The 24,621-nt window shown below is 55.0% G+C and overlaps 1 protein-coding gene across 1 annotated transcript; it reads left to right on the forward strand.

Moving 5' to 3' along the window:
- Positions 1–20,497, forward strand: Il22ra1 (interleukin 22 receptor subunit alpha 1). The gene is made up of 7 exons (XM_047526485.1): positions 1–128; positions 4,233–4,365; positions 5,070–5,248; positions 7,478–7,650; positions 13,010–13,148; positions 16,400–16,521; positions 17,486–20,497. Exons 1-7 carry the CDS (start codon positions 86–88, stop codon positions 18,425–18,427), a joined length of 1,731 nt encoding a protein of 576 aa, XP_047382441.1. The 5' UTR covers positions 1–85; the 3' UTR covers positions 18,428–20,497.
- The last annotated feature ends 4,124 nt before the right edge of the window (positions 20,498–24,621 follow it).

Here is a 24,621-nt window from a genome sequence, read left to right on the forward strand (position 1 = left end):
GCCAGCTGCCAGGGCGCCAAGACTTCACAGCCTGCCCTCTGTGCAGGGCCCGGAGTGGGGCCCCAAGGGGTCCCAGGCAGGGCCGATGAGGACGCTACTGACCATGCTGGTGGTGGGATCCCTGGCCGGTGAGTGTCCCTGCCCTGTGGGAGCCCTGGCCGCCCGGGTCAGCCATCAGGGCTGTCTCCCTGTGCCCTGGGCAGCTCCATCCGGGCGCTTTCATTTTCTCCTCTGCTTGGGCTTGACTGGGTGCCGGCTTTTCCTGGAGATGCAGGGGGCCAGCCCAGATGGCTGGGGAGGACGAGAGGGTGCCCCAGAGCCTGGGTTCTCCCAGGGACTCAACTGATCTGCAGGTCTGGGGGGATGTGGCCAGCGGTCTCAACCGGGGTGCTAGACACCCCCATCCCAGTGGGTAGAGGCCAGGACTGGGGAGCAGACCCCCTTTGCCCTCTCCAAGGGTTCTGGCAGAATTGAGCTCCTCTTCCTCTCCTGGCACCAGAGGGGACGAGGGACCGGTGGGTCAAAGCTGAGTTGGGCCATTGCCTCTCTCCATGTCCCTGTGGGGCCTCTTCTGGCCCCTCTGCTGGACCTGAAAGAGCGTGTCCTCCCAGAGTGGCCAGGTGGGCTGTGCTGACAGGTCTTCAGTCACTAAGCCGGGACAAAGGGGCATTACTCTCAGACACAAGAAAGCGGACTTGGGACTCGTCACTGGGGAGAAGCTTACGTGAGGCCCAGGTTGCCTCTCTTCTCCTGAGGTGATCACGGGGATCTGTCAAGAAGTGGGCGCACAGTCCTGGTGGAAGAGAGAGGTGTGACCTCCGCAGGCCCTGCTCCTCCGGTGCGGGGTGAGGCCCACTGACCGGGTCCTTGCCGCTTCCAGTCTGTTCTCCCCTGGCGTCAGGGGGGATTCCTCACGCTCTGGGTCTGTGATGGACCAGGGAGGCTTCCTGCAGCCTCAGAGGCTCCAAAACACGTCCCTTTAGACCCTCCTATTCTGGTCGGAAGCCCCGGAGATCCTGGCCCCGGAAGACGGGGACCCACAGGATATGGTTAAGGGCTGGTGGCATCTCTGCGGACCGGGCCCCTCGCCCTGTGCTCTCAGCGGATTCCAGAGCCTGTGGCATCGCTGTTTGTGTGTTTCCTTAGCTTCCCTGCTGGTTGACATATTGTTTTTCCACACAAATGTGAAAACTTGCCTTTTATAAAGTCTGCCCGGCAGCCAGGCTGCGCACAGCATATGTCTTCCAGCTGTCACAAGGCAGACTTCAGCCAGGAGGGCAGAGATGACACCGGCTGGGAGAGCAGGACGGACTGGGGAGGAGGAGTGGGGAGGCTGGGAGAGGGGCAAGGCCTCATCAGCCCCTGGCACCCCCTCCAAGAGGGGTTCGGCGGTGCCCCCCGCCACTTCAGGAAGCCAGCCTTGGTTTCCTTTTGAAAAGTGGTGCCAGCCAGGCACAGTGACATGTTGCCTCAGCGACTCAGGAGACAAAGTCAGGGGGATCGCAAGTTCAAGGCCAGCCTCAGCAATTGAGCAAGGCCCTAAGCCGCTCTGCAGGACCCTGTCTCTAAATAAAAAATGAAAAAGGGTGGAGATGCAGCTGAGATGAAGCATCGGGGTTCAATCTCCAGCACCCCAACTGCCCAGGACCCTTCACCAGCTTCAGCCACCTGCCCCCTGGCACAGGTAGTCCGCACAGGACACTGTCCCCAACCAGCAAGCTTCCCACTGCAGCTTCCAACCACCCCTGGGGGGCTACCCCACCCCCAGACGGACCGACCGTGGCTACCTCTCAAACCTCAGCCTCTCTCCCCTGCCCTTGACCCCACCAGTAGCCACTCTTCAGGTTAACTTCCAGGACTCCCTTCCACCCCTTCAGACCCAGCTCTGAGTCCAGGACCCCTCCCTCCAGATCCCAGTGCTGCCCAGACCGGGATCCACGCAGGCCGTGAGCCACATCTGGGGTTCAGCGGTGTAGCTATCACATGGGGTAGGGGCAACTAGAGGCCCCACGCTACCCCTAAAGCCCCAGATTCAGAGAGCAGGGGATGCGCAAGACTCTTCCCACCCACAAGGGCCTCCCCAAGCCCTGGCCCCCTCTCGCAGAAATTCTGTCTGTAACTTGGGAATAAATGACTGCCCCCTCGTGCCCCGGACGGGCTGGTGGTCGTGGTCATGTCCAGGGGAAAGGAGGCCCAGAGCCATTAAAGAGGCCTTGGGGGCTGGGGAGATAGCTCAGTGGGTAGAGGGCTTGCCTCACAAGCACAAGGCCCTGGGTTCGATCCCCAGCACCGCAAAATAAATAAATAAATAAATAAAATAAAGAGGCCTTGGTGCAGCTGGATCTGCACCTGCGCATTTCCCAGCCCACCTGCCAGGTGGTTCTGTGCCAGCTCAGAGCCAGTAGCCAACTCTGGCTGCCACCTTCCTGCACCCTCTTCCCCTCCACTGGCCAAGCGTGGAGGCCAAGGGATGGGTTTTGCAAGTCAAGGTTTGCAGAGAAGATTCAGAGCAGCAGCCCCTCGCCAGCCCCCGTCCTGGGGCTCAGGCCTTTGCTGTTCTTGCCCGTCATAAGTGGCAGAAGACCAGCAAAGGCCTGGACGAGAAGTGAGGGCTTTAGACGCTGCTCTTTGTACTGGGGTTGAACCCAGGGCCTGGGGCACGCTAAGCACACGCTCCACCACTGAGCCCCATCCCCGGCCTCTACTGTGGACTCGCCAAGGGCCATCTTCTCCCCTCCTCTCTCTGTCCCTCTTCCAGGGCTCAGATCACTAGAGCCCCACCTCCTAATAAAGGGTGAACAGCAGGGCAGCCCCCTTCCACACACGAGTCTCTTGCTTTCCCGGGTCCCCGCCCCTCAGACTCCACACAGGACCTGTTCCATGCCGAGCATGCCCACAGACATCCCCCTGCGGAACCCACCCCGCAACCTGTTACCCACAACCTGTCTAGCCCTGGGCGAATGCTGCAGGCTGTCACAGAGCTGACCGTGACACTGTGTCAGCCTTCATGGGCCTCAGTTTTTCTCATCTGTCAAATGGGGAGAACAATAGAAACGCTCCCAGCAGGTCGTCTTGGGGAGTGAGGGACTGAGGCCAATACCGGGCACCTGCTGTGGCCTATATGTCAGCTGCTGCTGTGGCCATTTTTGTTTGTTACTAGGTGAGTCCAATCATGCCCACTTTAAGATGAGGAAATTGAAATTTGCTTAAATAGTTTCCCTGCCCACAGGGCCTCAGCCTGCATCCCGCCCCACCACGAAGCCTGTGTGCAGAAGGCGCCCTTGCCTTTGAAGAAGGCGACATGGGGGTGGGCAGAATTCACAGACAGCTCCTCCGCCCTTCTGTGAGGGAACGACTTTGGGCAAGTTACCTCTTGGGCATTTTAGCTGAAGCTCTTCAAAATGAGTAAAGACACCAACCTCAGGTGGCATTAAACAGTGAGGGAACGAGAGGCAAGGAGAAGCAGGGCCAGGGTGAGAAAACACTCCTCAGATGCTACTGGGCTTAAGAAGGCGCGGCCACTTTGAAAAACAGTTTGGCAATTCTTCAAAAGTTTAATGTAAGGGTTGGGGCTGTAGCTCAGTGGTGGAGTGCTGGCCTGTCATGAGCCCCCTGGGTTCCATATCAAGCAGAGAGTTACCCAGAAATCCCACCCGAATATACAACCAAGGCAACTGCAAACTATCCACTTAAATTATTTTGCACAAATGTTCACAGCAGCATTACTCAAAATAACCAAAAAGTGGCTATCCCTGAATGGATACACAAAATATGCTCTATCTTTCCAGTGGAATATTACACAGCCATTAAGAGGAAATAAGTGCTGCTTCAGGCTAATGTATGAATAGAACTTGAAAACTTTGCATCTGGAAGAGCCAGACACAAAAAGAGGGCAAGATAGACTGTAATAAAAAGTCCAGAATAGGCAAATCCATAGGACAGAAAATAGGTTTGCCAGGGACTGGAGGCAGAGGGAAGGGGACTGGCCGTCATGGGGGTGATGGGAGTGTTCTGCACTTAGACAGCGGCGATGGCTGCACAGCTGTGAGTCTTCCAAGTAGTCACTGGGTGGAATTCCTTAAAATGGTGACCGCGATGCCACGTGGCTTACCGCTCAGTGGGAAGGAAGAGAGCGGCTGAGCGCAGGGGCGGTCGGGTGGCCGGCTGGCGCGTTGGAGGCTGGGGTCCGGCCTGCGAGCCCACCTGCTCTCCCTGCTCCCGCCCTCCCACAGCTCCCATGGCTGAGGACGCAGCCCATCTTCTTCAACACGTGAAATTCCAGTCCATCAACTTCGAAAACATCCTGACGTGGGACAGCGGGCCGGGGAGCGCCGGCGACACCGTCTACAGCGTGGAGTATAAGACGTAGGCGTCCCGCCCGCCCCGCTCCGTGCCCACGAGGCAGCCCCTTCCCGCGCGTCCCCGTCCTGCACGTCCCCGGGCCCTGCTGGGCTGCCGTCCCCCGGCCCACTGGACGACTTGTGCGTTTCTTCTGCAGAGGGACGATTAGTAAGGATTAATACTCCAGGTCAGACTGACCAGCTCCCACCCACATAACCCTGGTCAGTCGGGCAGCTCGCTGTGCCTCAGTTTCCCCATCTGCACAGGGAGGGTGACCTAGCTCCTTCCTGATGAGGTCGTCAGTAGGTTAACTAAGACCAAGTCATTAGGACCCGTGCCCAGTCAGGTACTGAGGATTGGTCTTTCACTGTTGGCAAGAAAGGTCGTGGGTGATGGTCACCCCGCTCCAGCCTGTGCCCCCCAGCTCTTCTCTCTCACTCCGGGTGAGTGACATCAGAACGTGGACTCAGACTAGTTGGGTTCACATCCAGGTCGTCATGGGCACGGTTGGGTGCGTCTGACTCCTTTGAACCTTGGCTCCCTTGTTTGAACAAGAGGGAGAATAATGTCCACAGCCCCCCTCCCCCCCCCCGGGGTCACGGTGAGAGCCACCGAGGGCCTGAGCTACAGCGCCCGCTGAGTACACAGGAGAAACTGTTGTCATGTGAATAAGCCATGGGCCGGCACTGCAGTTCCCTAACGGTGTGCCCGGCCTCCCTCCTCCACAGGTACGGGCAGAGCCGGTGGCTGGCAAAGGCAGGCTGCCAGGGAATCACTCGGAAATCCTGCAACCTGACCCTGGAGACGGGCAACTTCACCGAGCCCTACTATGCCAGGGTCACAGCCATCAGCCCTGGAGGCCGGTCGGCCACCAAGATGACCGACCGGTTCAACTCTCTGCAACACAGTGAGTGGGGTCCCCAGCTCAGGCCTGGAGGCACCAACGCATGGGGGTCTCCTCCCCTCTGGCATGGGCGGAGGGCCAGGAGGGGGCTGCACCAGGGCCAGAGGGAGAAGGCATCCCCACCGGAGCATGTCCCCCAGGGACCTTTCCTCTTCCCCAACCGCACCGCCCTCCTCTGCAGCCAGGGCCTCCCAACGTCCCTGTCCCTCTCCCAGCCCCTCCTATCCCCAGACCATTCCTTCTCAACACCTAAACCCCACCTTCCCTCGTCCCCTGCTGAAAACTCTCCAGCATTTTCTCATGATTCTGAAAATAAGACCCAGCTCTTTGCTGTGACCTGTGAGGCACTGTCTGTCCCAACGGCTCTGTCTACTGCTCAGGTCCAGCCTCTGAAAGCCCCAGCCCCAGCCCCAGGGCCTTGCTGCCCAGCTCCCTGGAGGCTCTTCCTGGCTCCTCCCCCATGGCTCTTTCCAGTCCTCAGGGCTCAGCTCAGCGTGGACTCCTAAGTGAGCGTCCCCACCCCAGCCCTGACTACTTGATCTCGGTCAGTGGTCACCGGTTACCCTCCCTCACAACACAACTGGTCCTCAGCATCTGCAGGACCCATATCTGCAGATTGAACCAAATGCTGGTGGAAAATATTTGAAACAGAATTGCATCTGTACTTGAACATGCACACACTTTTTTCTTGTCACTGTCCTTAAATGATACAGTCTAACATTTACCTAGCACTTACTTTGTATCCAGTATTAGAAGCCACCCAGAGAGGATTTAAGGTGTACCGAAGGATGTGCGTGGGTTATACACAGACACTATGCCATTTCCCAGAAGGGCACCTGGAGATTGTGGTATCTATGTGGTGTCCCAGCATCACTCCCCATGGATACCGAGGGACCACCGTCCACTGAGCATTGCCCTCAGAGCTCAGGTCACAGCGGGCAGCTATGATGCCTGCTCACAGGTGCATCATCTGCCTCGTCCATTACCATGTACGCTCCAGCAATGGCCTCCGAGGGCCATGGCTCCCTCCGAATTCTCAGCCCTTAGCAGGGTGCTCAGCAGACAGAAGAGGCTCCATCTATAAGGGACAAATAAACCAGTGAATCCCAGCTGCCCGACTCCCACACAAGCCAAGCACATGGTGACGTTCGCTAACTGGCCTTACGACCACTCGTGACTTCTTAAGAAAACAAAAAACAAAATTAAGGAAATGACTGGTTTTCTTCCTGACTTGTTCACTTGCAGAAAACTTGAGAAATACAGAAATAGGCAAAATAGAGAAAAATCCATGTTAACATACAGAAAATCTGGAAAACACAGAAATATGCAAAGACAAGAACAAGTCACCCACCCCCTGATCATTCCAACAAGCCATCACTAGCAACTGAGTCTTATTTTTTTTTTCTTTTTTAATCTAGCGTTGTTTACTTATTTTTGAGCTTCTCCCTCTGTATAAAAACCTTTTACCCATATTATTCAGTGTTTTTCCACAATGTGATATTTCCTAGCTGCAAGATGACCCATTCTTTAGAGGTGCTCTAATTTATTTATCTAATTCCCTTTCTGAGGCTCTTCTGCTCAGTTTTTCAATTCTATAAACAGCACCCTAATGAGCATGCTTCTGGCTCGAATGTTTTGGATTTCAGAGGTCTATGGACCCTTGAGAGATTTCTGTAAGCTGGATTCAGGGTGACTGGGGTCGTGAATCCCTGGAATCGGAGATGCAAGGTTTTTGTATACCTACATTTTGGGAGAGAGAAGGTCCATAGCACTCATCAGATTCTCCAAGGGGTCTCTATTCATTTAGTTATTTGGAAAATTTCATCTTCAGAGGGACTGAAGTCCTGGGCCTGACCTTGTCACCAGATGGGTGTATCAGCCCCCTGGTGCTGTTTGGGACACATGGCTGAAACACTGTGTTGACATGCCTTAGCTGTCACTGCCTATGGACCAGGGGATGGGTGTCCCCGGCAGACGCAAGCTGGGACGCCTGGGAGCAGGGTCCGGGCTTGAGCAACCCCTCGCCCTGGGTTCCTCCTCTTCACCTTCGCCAGCCCCACGCCTGGGCACCAGCGGAGTGCAGGGCTGTTCTCACCAGGTTTGGCTGATGCATTGGGAAACATTCTGGGCTCAGCCGGGGGCTGGTGGGGGAGCAGCCACCTCCCGCCATCCGGGCAGCTCAGACTCCAGCCGCGTCTGACTTGGTCTTCTTTTTTCTCCCCTTTTTCCCAGCTACCATCAAACCACCTGATGTGACCTGTGTCCCCAAAGTGAGATCCATTCAGATGATTGTCCATCCCAGCCCCACGCCCATCTACGCAGGAGACGGCCACCAGCTAACCCTGGAGGAGATCTACGACCTGTTCTACCGCTTAGAGCTCCAGGTCAACCAGACCTACCACATGGTAAGTGCAGGCTGCACCCTGGGAAATGCCTTCCTTCCATTAGATCTGTGCTGCTCCAGACAGAGAGGGGACATGTTGTGTGAGGCAGAACTCCCCGAACGTGTCCCTCGCGGAGTCGGGGCGGGGGCTTGAGTCCTAACTAATGTCACAAGCCACAACCTCCGTTTTGTAGACTCACACACACAGTAGCTTGTTAAAGGCTCTGACAAGTCCTGCAGGGCCAAAATTCCAGTTCCTATTAGTTTCATACAACTTTTCTCAGATTTACTTGGCCACAAAACTTTTTTTGCATAATACAGATTTTGCCATCTAATACTTTGTAACGTCCTGGAGAACAGCCTATTAACATCCTCAGGTATTGACTTTAGAAAATGCTAGAGGCGTTTCTAGCCGGTCTCTACTGCTGCATTTCTTTCAGCTGATTCCCCACTACATACAGTTTCAGGAACTATCTACAGGGAGTGTCCTAGGATCAGTAATAATGAAATGTGTCAGGCAACTGACAAATGGTACACAAATTATTTCCTTTTGTTTTCAGAAAAGATGTGGTATCCCCCCCACCAGCTCGTGCCATTGACCCATTATTCAATTGAATGAATGTTCATTTCCTACTGTGGTTCTCAGAATCAAGGGGCTTATACTCTAGTGGGTGGGGAAGGAGTTGAAAGAATTCCAACAGGCAGAGGAAAATAAGCATATTACAAGGTGGAGCAGATTGTCAGTTCAGCAAGCTCTAAAAGATTTCCAGCAAAACTTTCGTTTGCCAATGCCAGTCTCTGAGGTATACCAGGTCATATATAGATATTATATCATTTAACCCTGAACACAGCTCTATGAGGTAGGAGCCACTGTCTCCCTTTTCCAGATGAGAAAACAGAGGCTCAGAGAGGTTAAGTCACTTGCTCATGATTGTTCAGCAAATTGAAAGCACAGACAGGATTCAAATCCAGTTCAGTTCAAAGCCCACCTTTCTCCCCTACTGGCCTACATAGCCCCACCATGATCAGAAAGAGAAGTAAAGGAGGGCATTTTTGAAAAGCACAAAACTGCCCACTTTGACTGGAGCAGTTTCTCAAAAGATGGCCCCAGATCAACGGCTCGAGAGTCACCTGTGGCACTTCAAAGTGCAAGTCCTTGGGCCGCCTTCCGCCTTCTGGTCCACTCAGTCAAACGCTTGCCCTGGGATGTGAACCTCAGAGAACAATACTGGTGCCTCTCCCTCAACTTGCAGTTTGAGAACCTCCACTGTTGGGGCCCCGGGGGGTGGGGGGGGTGAACCAGGGGGAACTGGGGGGCCTTGCAGGAGAGGCGGGGGTGGGGCGGAGGGTTTTGTTTACCGCCGTCTTGAGCAGTGAGTCCAGCAGTGAGTCCAGCAGTGAGAGCTTATTGAACAGGCAGGGTCCTTATCACAGTTATTTTTGGTAAATATTTGGTGTTTGACTAAATATTTTATCACCATCGATTTCTAATTTAATTCATTTCATGGTCAGAGAACATACTGGACATGATTCAGGTCCTTTCAAAGTCACTGAGGTGTTTTATGGCACAGCATATGGCCTGCCCGGTGAAAGTCCCACGTGTAAGCTTGAAGAGAACATGTGTGGCCGCTCTCTGGTGGAGTGCTCTGTAAAGATCAATCAGTCAAGCGACTGATGGTGGCGACAGGTCCTCCACCTTTCCTGATTTGGGGGAGGTGATCTAGTGCTCTTTCAGTTGCGCAGAGTGCTCAACTGATTGTGGGTTTGCCTATTCTCCCTTTAATTCTGTGTGGTTTTCTCCCATGCATTTTGAAACATTATTAGGCATGCCTTTATGATTATTAGTTACAGCTTCGGCATAAATTGACCATTTGATGATTTGAGGTGTCACCTTTATCCCTAGTAATATTCTTTATTGAACTCTAGTTCGCCTGATGTTCTCATAGCTGCGCCCATCTCCTTACATCCATTTATTTATTTGTTTATTTTGGAACTGCTGATTGAATCCAGAGATGCTTAACCACTGAGTCACATCCTCAGCCCTTTTTATTTTTTTATTTCAAGACAGGGTCTCACCAAGTGGTTTAGGGCCTTGCTAGGTTGCAGAGGCTGGCCTTGAACTTGAGATTCTCCTGCCTCAGCCTCCTGAGTCTCTGGGATGACAGGTGTGGGCCACTGTGCCTGGCTCTAGTGATCTATCTTCAAATTCTCTATTTCTTTTGTCATTTCCAATCTGTTGCTAAGATCATTTTATGCCTTTTTGTGCAAATATTGTATCGTTCAGTTCCAAGGTTCCCAACGTTTGTGGTTCATATATTCCATTGGCGGGTTCTTATTTCCACTGGAGAGTTCTTATTCACTCATTCATTGTGGAGATATTTTCTTTCACTTCTTTGAGCAAAGTTTTACAATTGCTTTAAAACCAGTGTCCAACATCTGGTCATCTTAAGGTCAGATGCTATTAAGAGTCTTTTCTCCTGAAGATGGGTCCTAATTTTCTCTTTACATGCCTAACAATTTTGTAACGTGCCCTGGACACTAAGAATGATACGATGAAATGAGTCTGGATTCCGTTCCATCTGGCAGAGGGTGTTGATTTATTTTTTTATAGTGTTTTCGTGGATGGTTAACTTGGTTGAATTCCAGACTTCAGAATCTCAGCTCGCCTTATTTTTTTAACTCTCCCTGTGCCATTTGGAGGCTGCGCATTGGTGCACGCCCGGAGCTGGCCCGGGCTTGGCGCAGAGTTCACACACGGAGGCTGGCATCCCTCTCTACAGCCACTCCTGTCTCTGGTTCCCCCTCGTTTTCCAGTGATCACTGTGATCACATCAAATTCTGCCCTCTGGTTTTTCAAGCCAGCAAGAGGACAGGGCTCCTATGTGGGTTTTAGTCACCCCAAGAGGTGTGGACTGGGGTCTTCCTTCAGGGTGAAAGACAAAAAAAAAGTCCCCTGATGCCGTCCTTCTTCCTTTCTCCATTTATCTACTGCTCTGTTCTCTCTCTGATACTTTCACAGAGTTGTTTTCCATTTTTGTCGTGATTCATAGTTGTTTGGGGAGGGTTGGTCCAATAGAAGGTAGGAAGCACCAGAATCGGAGTGAGAAGAGGTCAAGTGTGGAACCGGGGAGGGTAGGTGATGCCCGTGTGATGGCCAATGAGCAACCTCAACCGGACAGGTCCACCCAGCAACCGAGAGGAGTGTGTCGATGAGCTTTGCCCAGCCTCCCACACACACCTTCCAGCTACCCCACAAAAACAAAACAAAACAGTTACCCTAAACCTCGGCCTCTCTGTCCCTCAAAAAGGGAAGGTAGGGTCAAAATGCTGAGAGAAGCAGAAGAAAATTCTTGGCTTTTGAACTCCCAAGAACACAGGCTCCAGCCCTTTAATGGAAGATGTTGGGATCATTTCAGGGCAACAGGGTCTCGAGGATGTGAGAGGAGCTTTGTGGAGGGCGGCTTTAAGGTTCAGACTTTGGAGATGAGGGGAGGAATGATGCTCTTAATAGAATTCAAGAATCAGAAAGAGGTTTGGGCTTGGGATGGGGCAGCAGAGGAGGTGGGTACACAGGATGCTGTGATCACAGGAGCCCAGGGGCCAGATAGGACCTGGGAGAGAAAAAGAAACAGAGCAGAACGTGCAGAACAGCAAACTCAGGGCCTGAAACCAGCAGGAAGCCGTCAGAGGCTAGAGAAGCAGGAGGCATGGGCAGCCCAGGGAGGAGCTCCAAGTGACAAGGTCAGAGGCAGTGGGAGGCTGAGAAGGGAGGAGCGGCCACAGCAGATGGGCAGATGCAAAGCCACAAGGGCAGCAAGCAGGCGTCGACCGTTGCCCGGAACAGGCAACAGTTCAGCAAGCTCTAAAAGATTTCCAGCAAAACTTTCGTTTGCCAATGCCAGTCTCTGAGGTATACCAGGTCATATATAGATATTACATCATTTAACCCTGAACACAGCTCTATGAGGTAGGAGCCACTGTCTCCCTTTTCCAGATGAGAAAACAGAGGCTCAGAGAGGTTAAGTCACTTGCTCATGATTGTTCAGCAAATTAAAAGCACAGACAGGATTCAAATCCAGTTCAGTTCAAAGCCCACCTTTCTCCCCTACTGGCCTACATAGCCCGTGTGATGGCCAATGAGCAACCTCAACCGGACAGGTCCACCCGGCAACCGAGAGGAGTGTGTCGATGAGCTTTGCCCAGCCTCCCACACACACCTTCCAGCTACCCCACAAAAACAAAACAAAACAGTTACCCTAAACCTCGGCCTCTCTGTCCCTCAAAAAGGGAAGGCATTGTGGAACCGAAGGACCAGGTGGGCTGCAGAGAGACAGGGGTCTGAACGGGAGACAGGTGCTAGGATTTTATACTGGGTCATCCAAGGTGGAAAACTGGGTCCTTGTCCCCAAGGCCAATTCAATCATGAGGACATGGTTTTGAGAAAAAGGAAAAAGAAGGTTTATTGTTTTGCTAGCAAAGGAGAAGCACAGGGGACTCCTGCCCCCAGGCTGAGGTTCTGCCATCAGAGGGAGCAGGGGACTTTTCAAGAGGTGATTCCGAGGCCACATTCCACCTGTTCTCGATTCTCCTGTTGGGTCGGGAGATCATCATTTCTGAGATCTTCAGGTGCCATCCCTGAAGTCTGAATTACTTTGTTCAAAGATTGACAACTCTGCCTAGGATTGGGAAGGAAGGTAATTCTGTTTCCCCTGAGATGAGAGAGAGGGAGAGATTAGGGAGCAGCAGGGAGAGAGGAAAGGAAAAGAACGCATCCATTTTTAAAGTAAGTCTCAGTGGCAGAGCAGCAAGGGCTAGATCCAAAGCATAAAGTGGACCACGGTTACACAGGATTTGGAAAAAGGGGGCGTGTCATTATATTGATCTGTTAGAAAGATGTGGCAGCACCGGGATGAATATGGGAAATGGAGAGTGGGGGCAGGGAGGGCAAAACCAGAGACAAGCGACAAGTACAGGAGCCACAGCCGTTGTCCAGGCTGGAGGCTGGAGGCTGGAGGCCCAGTCCAGACAGAAGCAAAGAGGCAGGCAGGGGAGGGTGGATACTCAAAGGTGTCTGCTGTTTGATAGAGAAGGAAGAGGAGGAAGAGAGCCGGAAGGCGGTGGAGGAGGGAGCAGGGACCTAGGTGATGTGGTCTCACAGCAGAGCTTGCAAGGTGCCAGACGGGTCCTAGGTGAAAGGTACGCAGAGTGTGGCGACCGGTTGGATTTGAGGATGAAGCGCGGAGAGAAAGGAATGAGGAGCTGCAGGCGGATCCTCTGGTTCCTGGTCCCGGCAGCTGTTGGGACCATTTTACTAAATATGGCAGGTAACCCAGGAGGTCCACGTGGAGGAGGACTCACCCCGGGTTCTCTGTCCTTCTCAGCACCTTGGAGGGAAGCAGAGAGAATACGAGTTCCTTGGCCTGACCCCCGACACGGAGTTCCTGGGGACCATCACGATTTTGGTTCCAACCTGGTCCAAGGAGAGCGCCCCCTACGTGTGCCGGGTGAAGACGCTGCCGGGTGAGTGCCCCAGAGGAGGGGTCCCGAACCCGGCTCTTAACCCCACTCCTCCCTCCCTGCAAGCACGGCCAGGCTGGGCAGCGCTCTGGAAGCCCGGGAAGGGTGACGAGTGTACCATGAAGGCCCGTTGTTCACCCACGACGGAGCGAACAGCTGGGCTGTCACCACGAATGCTGAACCCCTCCCTCAGCCTGGGTCTGAATTTCCTCTCGGCTGGCTTGTGTGCACCCCGGCCACCACACTCACCCCACTACCAACCCCAGGGATTACACTGGGTCAAAATCTGCAGGGAGAGAACAGAGAAGACAAAAGGATCCCCCAGTATCTCCCCAAAACACAGAATAAGGACAATGATGACGGTGAGCATTTCTGCAGCATTAACAAGGGACCGGGCACTAGTAAGCACAGTCCTCCTGAGCAGTCTGAAGCACGTAATGTTATCATCCTCATTGTATAGAAGAGGAAACTGAGGTTCAGAGTGGTTAAGTAACTGGCCCAAAGTCACACAGGCAGTGAGGGGTGGGGAAGCAGAGCGTTGCTTCAAGCTGCAAGGTTAGATGGTGAGAGGGATAGCAGTGGATTGGATGGACCGGGAAAAACCGTCCCTCCTGACCATCGTGTTCAGATTAGTGATAGGAGGTGATCTCCATTCCAACTGTGCCAACCTCCAGAGCAGGGTTTAGTTTGAGAGCTGGACAGAGCATTTGGCCCTGGGAGGCAACGGTTCCCATCCTCAGCTGCGTTTGGAAGCTGCCCTCAGCAGTTTCCCTGAGAGCCCATGGAGACTGGTTTCTCCACCTGAACCCCAGTGGTTCCTTTGCAGAGGAGATATGCCCGAGGCTCAGCCAGCTCTGACCACTTACATGGGGCACGTCCTTCCTGGGCAAGGGTCCCAGGGAGACCAGAATAGAACTTGGCAAGAGGGACCTAGAAAAAGGAAGCCAGCTTTATGGGCACCAAGCTGGGGTGTATGTACGACGGAGACTCTCTCCCCAGCTGTACTAGACACACCACGCCCACTCACTCCTGGCCCACCCCGCCCTGCCCTGGTTTCCCTTTCTGTCGGTCTGTCCTTACATGATCTCACTCATGATGTGACACCAATTTTTTTCTAAGATGGTAGTGGATGGGGGATACAGCTCAGTGACATTTATTGTTACCCAGTTTTATGTCAAATGCTTTGCATATATTATTTAATCTTTAAAATAACCCTGCAAGTTGGGCAGTACAGTTCCCATTTTACAGAAGAGGGACTCTGGCTCAGAGAGGCGCATTGGCTGGTCCAAGACCACACAGCTGCTCAGTAAACCTAGGTAGGTTCATCAGAAGCCTGGGATCTAACCCTAACCTTGAACTTGGTTTATGAGTCGTCCCCTAAACACTTATTCCCTTTACTTCCACTTCAAAGTGATGGACTGACCTCGCTTTTAACCTAGTGTTCTAGAGTCTGCTTAACCCCAGAGCCCAGAATCTCCACTTCATTTCTTCTCAGGATGTCTGGGAGGGTCACAGAGCATGGTCCCAGCATTTTGGTGCTGGATAGTGGTCTCAGGTTCATGTCACCCCAGCTCTTAATTTTACAGGTGAGGAAACAGAGGCATCGTTGAGTAATGGCTGCGAGGGTGAGCTTTGGAGTCCTACATGCCTGTCTTGGCTTCTCCACTGAGGAGCTGTGTGGCCTTGGGCAAGTCACTTAATCTCTCTGAGATTCAGTTTTGTTATCTGTTAGAAGCACCTGAATCCCTCTGTGTGGCTTTAACGATTTCCTGGCATAACTCGGAGAGCACCCAGCACACTGCATGGCTCATGGGAAGTGTTACACTGCCACTGGCAACTGCAATGAGTAAATGGTAGACCAGAGAGGGTCATGTTGCAGGAAGGAAGCTCAGCATATCAATGGCGGAGCCAGACCTCTAATTCCCCACACTCCTTACTGTCAGCCTGGTGTTATTAATCCGTCCTGCCTCCCCCTGGGTGAAACGGCACGTGGAAAATGTATCAGGCCAGGGAATGTTCCAAGGCCCTCTACTGTCCCGGGACAAGAAGCAGGGGTTTCCAATGACATTAGGTATGTCACGTAGGGATATCCAGGTCATGTCTCCTCCCGGGAGCAGCAATGGGGGTATCATGTGACAGGTGACAGGGCATCAGCTATGGAGGCTGACCCAGAGGCCGAGCCGCACCGGCTGGAGGAGCGAGGAGTGGCTGCAGTGGAGGCTCGGAGAGTCCCAGGGGCTCCTGGCGATGAACAGCCCAAGCCAAGGCCACAGGGCTCGGGAAGAAAAGGAGGGTGGCTTGGAGGGTCAGACCCCTGGGGAGTGCAAATCTGGTGTTCAAAACCCGCCAACCACCTCTTCTTCCCCCGGGTCCTTCACGAGTCCCAGGTCTGTTGATGGGCAGCGTCACACCACGAGCTGGCTGTGCCTGTCCCAAAGACGCCGGGCCGCAGAGAGAGCCACCGGAGCCCCCAGCTGTCCCTGTCCTTGCCTTTTAGAAGGGGCGATGCTTTCCCAGGCCCCCTTCCTGAGCAGGCTCTTCCTGAGGCTTGCTGGTAGGGAGGCCGAGGACAGGCCCTCCTGCTGTCCTTTCTTACCTCTCTCCTCCTCTGGTTCCTGCTGGCAGTGGTGTGGGGGGGTGGGCAGGACTGCCCTAGACCCAGGCGGGAGGGGCCCTGCACCCTGCCCTCTAGGTGGCCCTGCTCTGGTGCCCACCCCCAGCCATGCCCCTCCCACCAGAGAAAGAGGCCATGCAGCCAGAGGGTCAGTTCCACCTGGAGCCCGTGGTCTCCCTTCTGAACCCCATCCTGAGTCCCGGGGCCCTGAACTTCCTGTACGAGCGCCCAGCCTGCATGCTGCCTCGGGAGCCCTCTTCCTTGGGTCCTTCCTTGGGGGCAGACACTTGCTCGTGTGCAGACCTCTGGCCTAAAGGTGGCTGATGTGGGGGCACCGATGCACTTGGCCTCCAATGCCAGGCTGGGGCCCGGGGGGCTTTCACCCCTGCCTCAGACGGTCCTCAAGAGGCAAGGACTCTGAATTCGAACCTGGCTTTCCCGGCTTGCTTGGAAAGCACAGGTTTCAAGGTGGGAGCGAAGGACGCTTTTTTTTCCTATTGTAAAGACATGTTTGTAGAGTCCAGCTACCTGGATGTGGCCTTCTGCCTGTGAGCTGGCCCCAGCCCTGTGGATACGGAAGGCCGCAGTCCGACCTGGCCGGACCCCAGCCTCACTTCCCTCTCGGCTGCTCTCTCACCAGATCGGACGTGGGCCTACTCCTTCTCAGGCGCCATACTGTTCTCCATGGGCTTCTTGGTGGCTGTGCTCTGCTACCTGAGCTACCGATATGTCACCAAGCTGCCTGTGCCTCCCAACTCCCTGGTGAGTTGGTCCACCTGGGGCAGGAGAGAGGCGGGGGCGGGTCCTAGATCTCCAGAGGGCATGGCGGGCATGGCGACCCTGGCTCTCCCCACGGAGTCCCTGGAGCAGAGCCAGCCACACCCACTGTAGCTAAGGCAGGGTGGACGGAGGTCTGGGAGGCGGGAGAGGGCAGCAGGGGCCGGGAATGGCGGACACAGCCTGGGAAACCCTTGGGCCTGAGAGCATCCAGGCCAGGAGGGGGACCCAGGAAAGGGAGCAGCAGGGCCGAGCAGTGGCCGCCCGAGGGGGCTGTGGAGCTCTGGCCCCTGGAAGTGGGCGGCCACGCACTGTCCCTGGGCTCCTATGGCCCATCTTCGCTGTTTTTTGTTTGTTTGTTTGTTTTTGAGAAGTCAGTATTTCCGATTATAATATGAAATCTCCCCAGTTTTCAAATACTGGCAACGAATTTTAAAAACATGCAGCACCACGTGAGTCAGATCACGGGTCACGTCTGCAGCCCCAGTGGCCCCTCTGCTGTAACGCAAGGGCATTTTGCTTCATGTCAAAGTCCACATGGGCCATTGTCCCCAAGACTCTCCTGGCCTCCCGCTTCCATCCTGCCCTGCCCTGACCCTGCCGATGGCCCCATGAGCCCGGCGGCTCGACACAACCACCTCCCGCAAGCCATCTGGGCCTCCACCTCCTGGATGAGCTACCCCTGGGGAGGTCAGAGCCCAACTGTCCCTCCCGGAGATAACCTGGACGTCAGGCGTGGCCCCCACCAGGCTGGGAGCCCGGGCCTCCTTGGAGGTCTCACCCCAGAATTCTGGGGTCTCTGGGAAGTGGGGCTGGGAGGGGGGGTATGCAACTAGAAAGGGCCCCAGCTGACCCCCATCCCTCTGCCACCTGGAGGCCCTCGGCCACCCGGTCGGCTTCAGGGGCAGAGGCCCTGCCCTGAGAGGTGGACTGTCCTCGTCCCACACAGAACGTCCAGCGCGTCCTGACGTTCCAGCCGCTGCGTTTCATCCAGGAGCGCGTGCTGATCCCCGTCTTTGAGCTCAGCGGGCCCAGCGGTCTGTCGCAGCCCGTCCAGTACTCCCAGGTGGTGGTCTCCGGGCCCAGGGAGCCCCCAGGAGCCGCACAGCTGCACGGCCCGCCCGAGATCACCTACGTGGGGCAGCCAGACATCTCCGTTCTCCAGCCCGCGAGCGCGACGGCTCACCAGACACTCTCCCCACCGTCCTACGCCCCAGAGGCCACCCCCGAGGTCAGGCCCCTGTCCTACGCTCCTCAGGTAGCCCCTGAAGCTAAAGCCCCACGCTACGCTCCGCAGGCCATCTCTAAGGTCCAGCCTCCTGCCTGCACCCTGCAGACCACTCCAGACAACTTGTCTGCTTCCTACGGGGTGTGCATGAACGGCGCTGGAAAAGACTCCCCCCCGGGGACACTCTTGAGTCCCAAGCACCCCAGGCCTGAAGGACAGCTCCAGAAAGAGGCTCCAGCTGGGAGCTGCCTCCCGGGTGACTTCGCTCTGCAGGGAGTGGCCTCCACGGCCCTGGAGGAGCCCCAAGGGGCAAAGACGTTCCACCAGCCTCTGGGGGTCTGCGCTGACGGAGGCCCTGACCTGAGTGGGGGGCCAGGGACACCAGAGTACCTAAGGGGCCAGCTCTCCCTCCTCTCCTCTGTCCAGATCGAGGGCCACCCCGTGTCCCTCCCTTTGCACACTCCTACCCTCTCCTGCTCACCTTCAGATCAGGGACCCAGTCCCTTTGGCCTGCTGGACTCCCTTGTGTGTCCCAAGGACGAGGGTCTGGTGTCCAGGGCTGAGGCCAGGAGCCCAGCCCCTGGGGCCTCAGAGCAGGACCTGCCCACCGAGCTGGGCTCGCTTTTTGAGGCGCTGGCCCTGACTGTGCAGTGGGAGCCCTGAGGGGAGCCGGCGGCTGGGATTCCTTCCCTCCCCGCGCGCCGCCCCTCGGCCATCGACCCCCACCCAGCCCTGCTGCACGCTCTGCAGCCGCCCAGGTGGGCGCCCTGGAAAGAACCAGAGGAGGCAGGGCCCCATGGGAGCAGGAGACCATGCTGAGGACGCCGGCCAGAGCAGCCCAGGGCGCAGAGAGGCGTCTGCTCCCCTGTGATCGCCCAAGCGGGAGAGGGCCGCACCGAGTCTGGGTGGAACCGGAATAACTTATACTTCTGCCAAGAGCGGAGGCGGCACGGTGGCAAGACTACAGGGAAGGGCGCGGTCTGGGGTTCGGTCCCCCGGGCCCCCCACCCAGAACCGCACCATGTCCTCTGCTTCATGTCCTTTGCTGGAGGTTTTACCCCAGTGAACTGCAGGTCCAACTGGCAGGAAGCCTCAGGAACCTTTCCTGCAAGCAGGAGTTCCATGCTCTGTCCTGAGAACAGGGTTTGAAAGGAACGTGGGGCCATCTGGACCCTGAAGAGGACATGAAGCAAGTGGTACTTACTTCTCAACTTTGGAGACTCAGCTTTGGGTTCAGCCCATCCGGGTTCAAACTCCCGCCTCACCACTTAGTAGCAGGGTAACTTCAAGTTAACCAATCATTGCTCAACACCTCAGTTTCCTCATCTGTAAAATGGGGACACCACCACCTACCCACAGGGTTGTGGCGAGGACGTTGATGTCTGCAGTAGTGCCTGGCATGTGGACCGTGCCCAATGAATGGTAGCCATCTCCTGTTGTGATTTTTAAAACACCTGGTGGCACAAGAGTGACTCCCTCAGTTCAAGTTAGACTTCAGATCACCTGGAATTTTGTCAAGGGTTCAGAGGATCCAGATTGCCCCAGGGTTGCTCCAGGCCAGGCCAGAGGGCTGGACTCTCCAGAGTGGACCACGGGCGGCCTACAGGGCCTTCTGGAAACAGCCCAGAGACAAAAGCTGCAGAACCCTCTTCCTGAGGCTGCAGGCAGGTGGTTTCTGCAGCAGTAAATTCCGAGGGCCTCCTCTGCACCCCGTTCCCGGTCTCCAACACGGCCCCCCAGAGCCCAGGCTGCTGGCCGTGGGCTCCTGGCCCTGCAGCAGCTCCCAGGAAGGGAGGGCACCGTCTGTGCTCCAGGAAGGTGCCAGGGCCTCGCTCATCTCAGACACCCTTACGATGAGGAAACCGAGGTCCAGAGAAGGGAAGGGACCCACGCAGGGTCCCCCGCCCAAGACCCCACTGTGGGGGCGCGACAGTCAGTGTCAAGGCTAGGGCTTTTTGCCTGCTCAGGAGAAGGAACTTCCAAACTTGTCTGGATGCTTGGAGGATGAAACTAATGGGGTGTAGGGAAGGAAGGACCCGCTAAAGGGGTCCCAGAGGAATAAGCAACCCCTGGCCACCCTCCTGCCCCAAACTTTAGGGAAATAGGCCTAAGGTCCAGTTGCCCGGGTGTGACCCTTTCCAGGGTGCCCAGTGTCTCTGCCACCTTCTCTTCCTGTCCCTCTCCCTGCCTGGGACAAGGTGACAGACAGCATTGTTCTTATCTGTGTGAAATTAATATTTAACATCACTGCAGAGTCACTGGCTGGCTATCTCTGTAACAGAGGGGACGAGTCGCCCTCCTGAGAGACTCGGCCCCAACACTGCAAATAAGTCTACTTCCTGTCCCTCGAGGCACCCGTGGCCAAAGGTCAGCTGTCTTTACCTTGTTTACTAGTGAAAAACAAGGGAGCAGCAGCTGGTCGTTCTCACCAGGTCAGTGGTGGGACAGGGAGCCATGGAGGTGGTTTCTGGTGTGGTCGGAGTTGAGGGTTTCGTCTTGTTTTGGGGGGACTGGGGATGGAACCCAGGGCCTTGCACCTGGTGAGAAAGTGCTGTACCCCTGAGCGACACCCCTGGTCCCCAGAGAGGTTTTTAAATGAAGAGCCACAAGCACCTCTCCCTACTCACAGGACATGTGGGGTGAAAATGGTTCTCGGAGGGAGGAGTCCAGCCATCTGGGGAAAGAGGTGGTTGTCTCCCGTCCGTGGCTCTCCTCAGGCTAACGCAGTCCCCACCGAGGGGGCAAGTTCCAGGATACCCCCGAGGTTCCAGGTCCCAGGCAGCCCAGGGCTATAGAGGAGCTGGAACCAGCAAGAGGACAGGGGGTTCGTGTACCCCGGCAGCTGGCTGGGGCCTTGGCATTCCTGGGAGAACTGGGCTCTGACCCCATTACCCCGAAGCTCCACAGCCCTGCCCTGCCCATTTTCTAAGGTGTCACCTGCCTACAGTCATGGCAAAGCCAAGCCCAGGAGTAAATGAGTAGTAATACAGAGTTCCTCCTAACCCCTCGGGGAAACGCCCCAGGATCACTAGAGTATCACAGTACTGACCCTAGAGATACTTTTCCCCCATATTTACATACCCATGGTAAAGCTTAATTTATAAATTAGTCACAGTAAGAGACTAACAAAAACTAATGATAAAATATAATAATTACTGCAGTAAGTAAAATAGGGTTTACTTGAACACAAGCCTCCCATGATAGTCAATCTGATAACTAACAGGACTAAGTAACTAATGGGTAGGTAGCATATACGGCATGGATACATTGGATAATGGAATGATTCACACCGGGAGTATATGGAGCAGGAGGGCGTGAGATGTTATCACACTATCCAGAACAGTAAGCAACTTAAATTTTATGAATTGTTAAGCTGGATGTGGTGGTATATACACCTCTAATCCCAGCTACTCAGGAGACTGAGGCTGGAGAATTGCAAGTTTGAACCAGCCTGGAAAACATAGTGAGATACTGTCTCAAAAAATTAAAAATAGGGCTGGGGATGTAGCTCAGTTGGTAGAGTGCTCGCCTCACAAGCACAAGGCCCTGGGTTCAAATCCCCAGCACTGCAAAAAAAAAAAAAAAAAAAAAAAAAAAAAAAAATTAAAATTTAAAAAAAACTTGTGAATTGTTTATTTATGGAACTTTCCATTGAAGAATTTTGGACCATCACTGACCAGAGGTAATAGAAACCACAGAAAGTCAAACCACTGATAAAGGGGAATCCCCATAGCAGCAGCCTTAGCGTTAATAAGAAAGAACAGGAAGAATCCAACCCTGTCACCTAGCAGTTTCCATCTAGATCACATCCTCCTGCCCACCTCCCTTCCATCACAGGTTGTATGTATTAGTGATATTTTGCAAAGGAGGGAAATACAGCTCAGAAGGGAGACTTACCCCGGTCAGTTTCCCAAAACAGCTTCATGGTGAAAATCCCCAACCCCCGCCCAGCCCAGCTGAATCCACAGCTGCTAGAGAATCTAGATTCCCAACAAACTCTTCCAGACAGGGAAACTGAGGGGACTGTACCCTCATACCAACAGCATCTCTATCTACAAGTCACAGCCCTAGAGTCACCCCTTGGATGGGGTGGGAGCCTACAAACGCCACCCCCCAAGCCCCAGCTCCAGGAACGCACAGGGGCTGCCCGAGTTTCCACCCAGAGAACGGGGCTGAACTCCTCCAGGGTTCACAGAGAGCCGGGTCCTTCTGTGTCCCTCCCTCGTCTAAGTGACAGCCTGGGCAAGGAGGCTACCACCTGATGTCACGCTGAGCCTTGTCCCCTGTTGCTGTCCCCGCCCTACCTTCCAGACAGTGGGACAGAAACAGTAAGTGAAGCAGGCAGGGCCAGAGAGGAGAGACTGTCCCTGCCTCCCCAATCACGCTGATGCTGGGGGACACAGCTCGGAGACTCAGCCTCCTGCTCAGCCCCTTGGCTGCCTGAACCCATTTTCCCTTCCCATGGTATGGAGGAGAAGCACCGGGAAGGTAGGGCGGGGACAGCAACAGGGGACATACACATGAGGAGAACGGTAACTGGAATAAACTGGCGAGTGAGAGCCACAGAGCAGGAATCTGGGTGGAGCGGGCTCATTATCTCCTTGGGCCCCAGGAAGTAAGAAGCATCGGCCAGGCAGTTCTCCATTTATGCCACCAGGTGGAGCCATGAGCCAAGGACAGTTTGGTTGCTCTCTTGGTAGGTGAAGCAGGGTTAGGTCCTAAGAGCAGGAAAAGGAAGGAAGGAAGGAGGGAGGGAGGGTGGAAGGAAGGAAGGAAGGAGGGAGGGAGGAAGGTAAGGGAAAGGAGGGAGGGAGGGAGGAAAGGGGGGGGAGGGAGGGAGGAAAGAAGGAAGGAAGGAAGGAAGGAGGGAAGGAGGGAGGAAGGGAGCCAGGCACTATACCAGTATTCTTACACATTTTTTATTGCATTTGAGTCTCACAACCATTTTGGAAGGTTAATTGCCATGGTCTAAATGTTGGTTCCCAAATTCATATGTGGAAGCCTAATCCCCACACAATAACGTTAAGAGGTGGGGACTTCGGGAGGCGATTGCCTCGCGAGGGCTGCTCCCTCCACAGTGGGACGATTGCCCCTATAAAAGAGGTTGAGGGGAACGCCCTAGCTCTTGTGCCTCTTCCATCACGTGCGGGTGCAGAGCCAGCTTTCACCAGACACTGAGGCTGCAGGTGCCTTGATCGTGACCTTCCCAGGCTCCAAACCATGAGAAACATATCTCTGTTATTTACAAACTACCCATTCTAAGGCATTTTGTTCTGGCAGCCTGAATGGAGTTAGGTCCATTTGTTCATCCTTCATTTCTACGTATGTTTTGATTCACTGCTGTGCTGGGGATTGATCTCAGGACCTCACACGTGCGAGGCAAGTGCTCTACCACCGAGCAACACCCCCGCCCCCTTCATTCATTTTCAAACAAACCCAGATCAAGGGCCTTGTTTTACACCAGGCACTATTCTTGGGGCTGAGGATAGAGTAGACAAGACAGGCAGGCAAGTTCCCCACCATCTTGGAACTTATCCCAATTCACAGATGAAGAAACTGAGGCCCAAAAGGCCAAGGCACCCCCTTATTAACAGGTAGAGGTTTGATGTTGTGCACAAAGTTTGTGCAGCTCCAAGTCATCTTGTCTCAGCCTCATGACGGAGGGTCAGCTGCATATACAGAGGTCCCAGTGATGAGTGGGTACATCACGGGTGTGTGGCCGGCCAGGGGGTACCGGAGAACCCCACCATTGGGCAGACATCTATTGTATGTGATAGAGACTCTGTTCATTCAGACAGTAAGCAGGCTTAATCAAGCCAGAATGGCTATTGCCCAAGGTCATACTGCTAAGAAGAGGGGGACAGGTTGGGAGCACAGGCCAGTCAGACTCGGGGTGCCCCTGACCCTGGTGTGCACCTGGTTCATCCCAGCAGGATGCCTTGGAGGGGAGGGGGCTAGAGGACCGGCGTAGCTGTCCTGCTGGACAGAGCACAGTCTTAGCTGTGCAGATTCCCGCTCAGCTTTCACGGCGGGTGCATCCTGGAACCCTGTCCTCGCTGGGACAGTGGAAGATGGGCGGGACACACCCATGTTCCCATGAGATGCTGTTAACACTGAGACCAGAGGGAGGACAGAAGCAGGGGCGTTTAGAAGGCTTTTCACTGGGACACGGGGGTAAGACGGGTTGAAGAACTCTCTGGTGCTTCCTCTCCAGGGGGTAGCCCTGAGGCCCAGAAGAGCAACAGGCCCTGCTGTAGGTGGCCACCTGTGGCCCCAGGAGGAGGCCAGCGGGGGTCGGAGCAGGTGCGGCCTTCCCAGACCCACTCACCCTCTGGACGGGGCCCAGGTGTACCTTCCCGATGGCTCCCAACTCCTCTCCAGCCTCCCCCCACACACGACATGACAGCGGGCAGGCTGATGTTGGGGTGGTGGAGGGCGGAGAAGCCACGAGCCTCCTCCACAGCCAGGGATCACCCACGAGCACGGCAGACTAATGTTTAGGTCGCCTTCCCTCCACTGTCTCCCACCACTGTGTCTCATTTTCAGAAAGGGGATCAGATCAGAGAGGCCGAGTCCCTTTCCCAGGGCGCCCAGCCAGCCGGAGGTTGAGTTCCGATCAGGACTTCCACAGCTGGGAAGAGCCAGGAAAAGCAGCTGCTGCCACCTTCCACACAACGGCCGGAGCCCTTGCTCTTCCCACTAGAATAGGGGCTAGAGCTGGGCACAGCCAGGGGAGGAGCGGCATGCGGGGTGGGGCCGCTCCACCTGTCGCTGCCACCCCGCAGAGCTGGATGGACAGCCCTCCCCCCGCCTCCCGTCCTCCCCCGCCCCCAGCTCCCACCCATTGTCACCACAGT

This window comes from Sciurus carolinensis, chromosome 1, assembly GCF_902686445.1.
Source record: "Sciurus carolinensis chromosome 1, mSciCar1.2, whole genome shotgun sequence".
Lineage (NCBI taxonomy): Eukaryota > Metazoa > Chordata > Mammalia > Rodentia > Sciuridae > Sciurus > Sciurus carolinensis.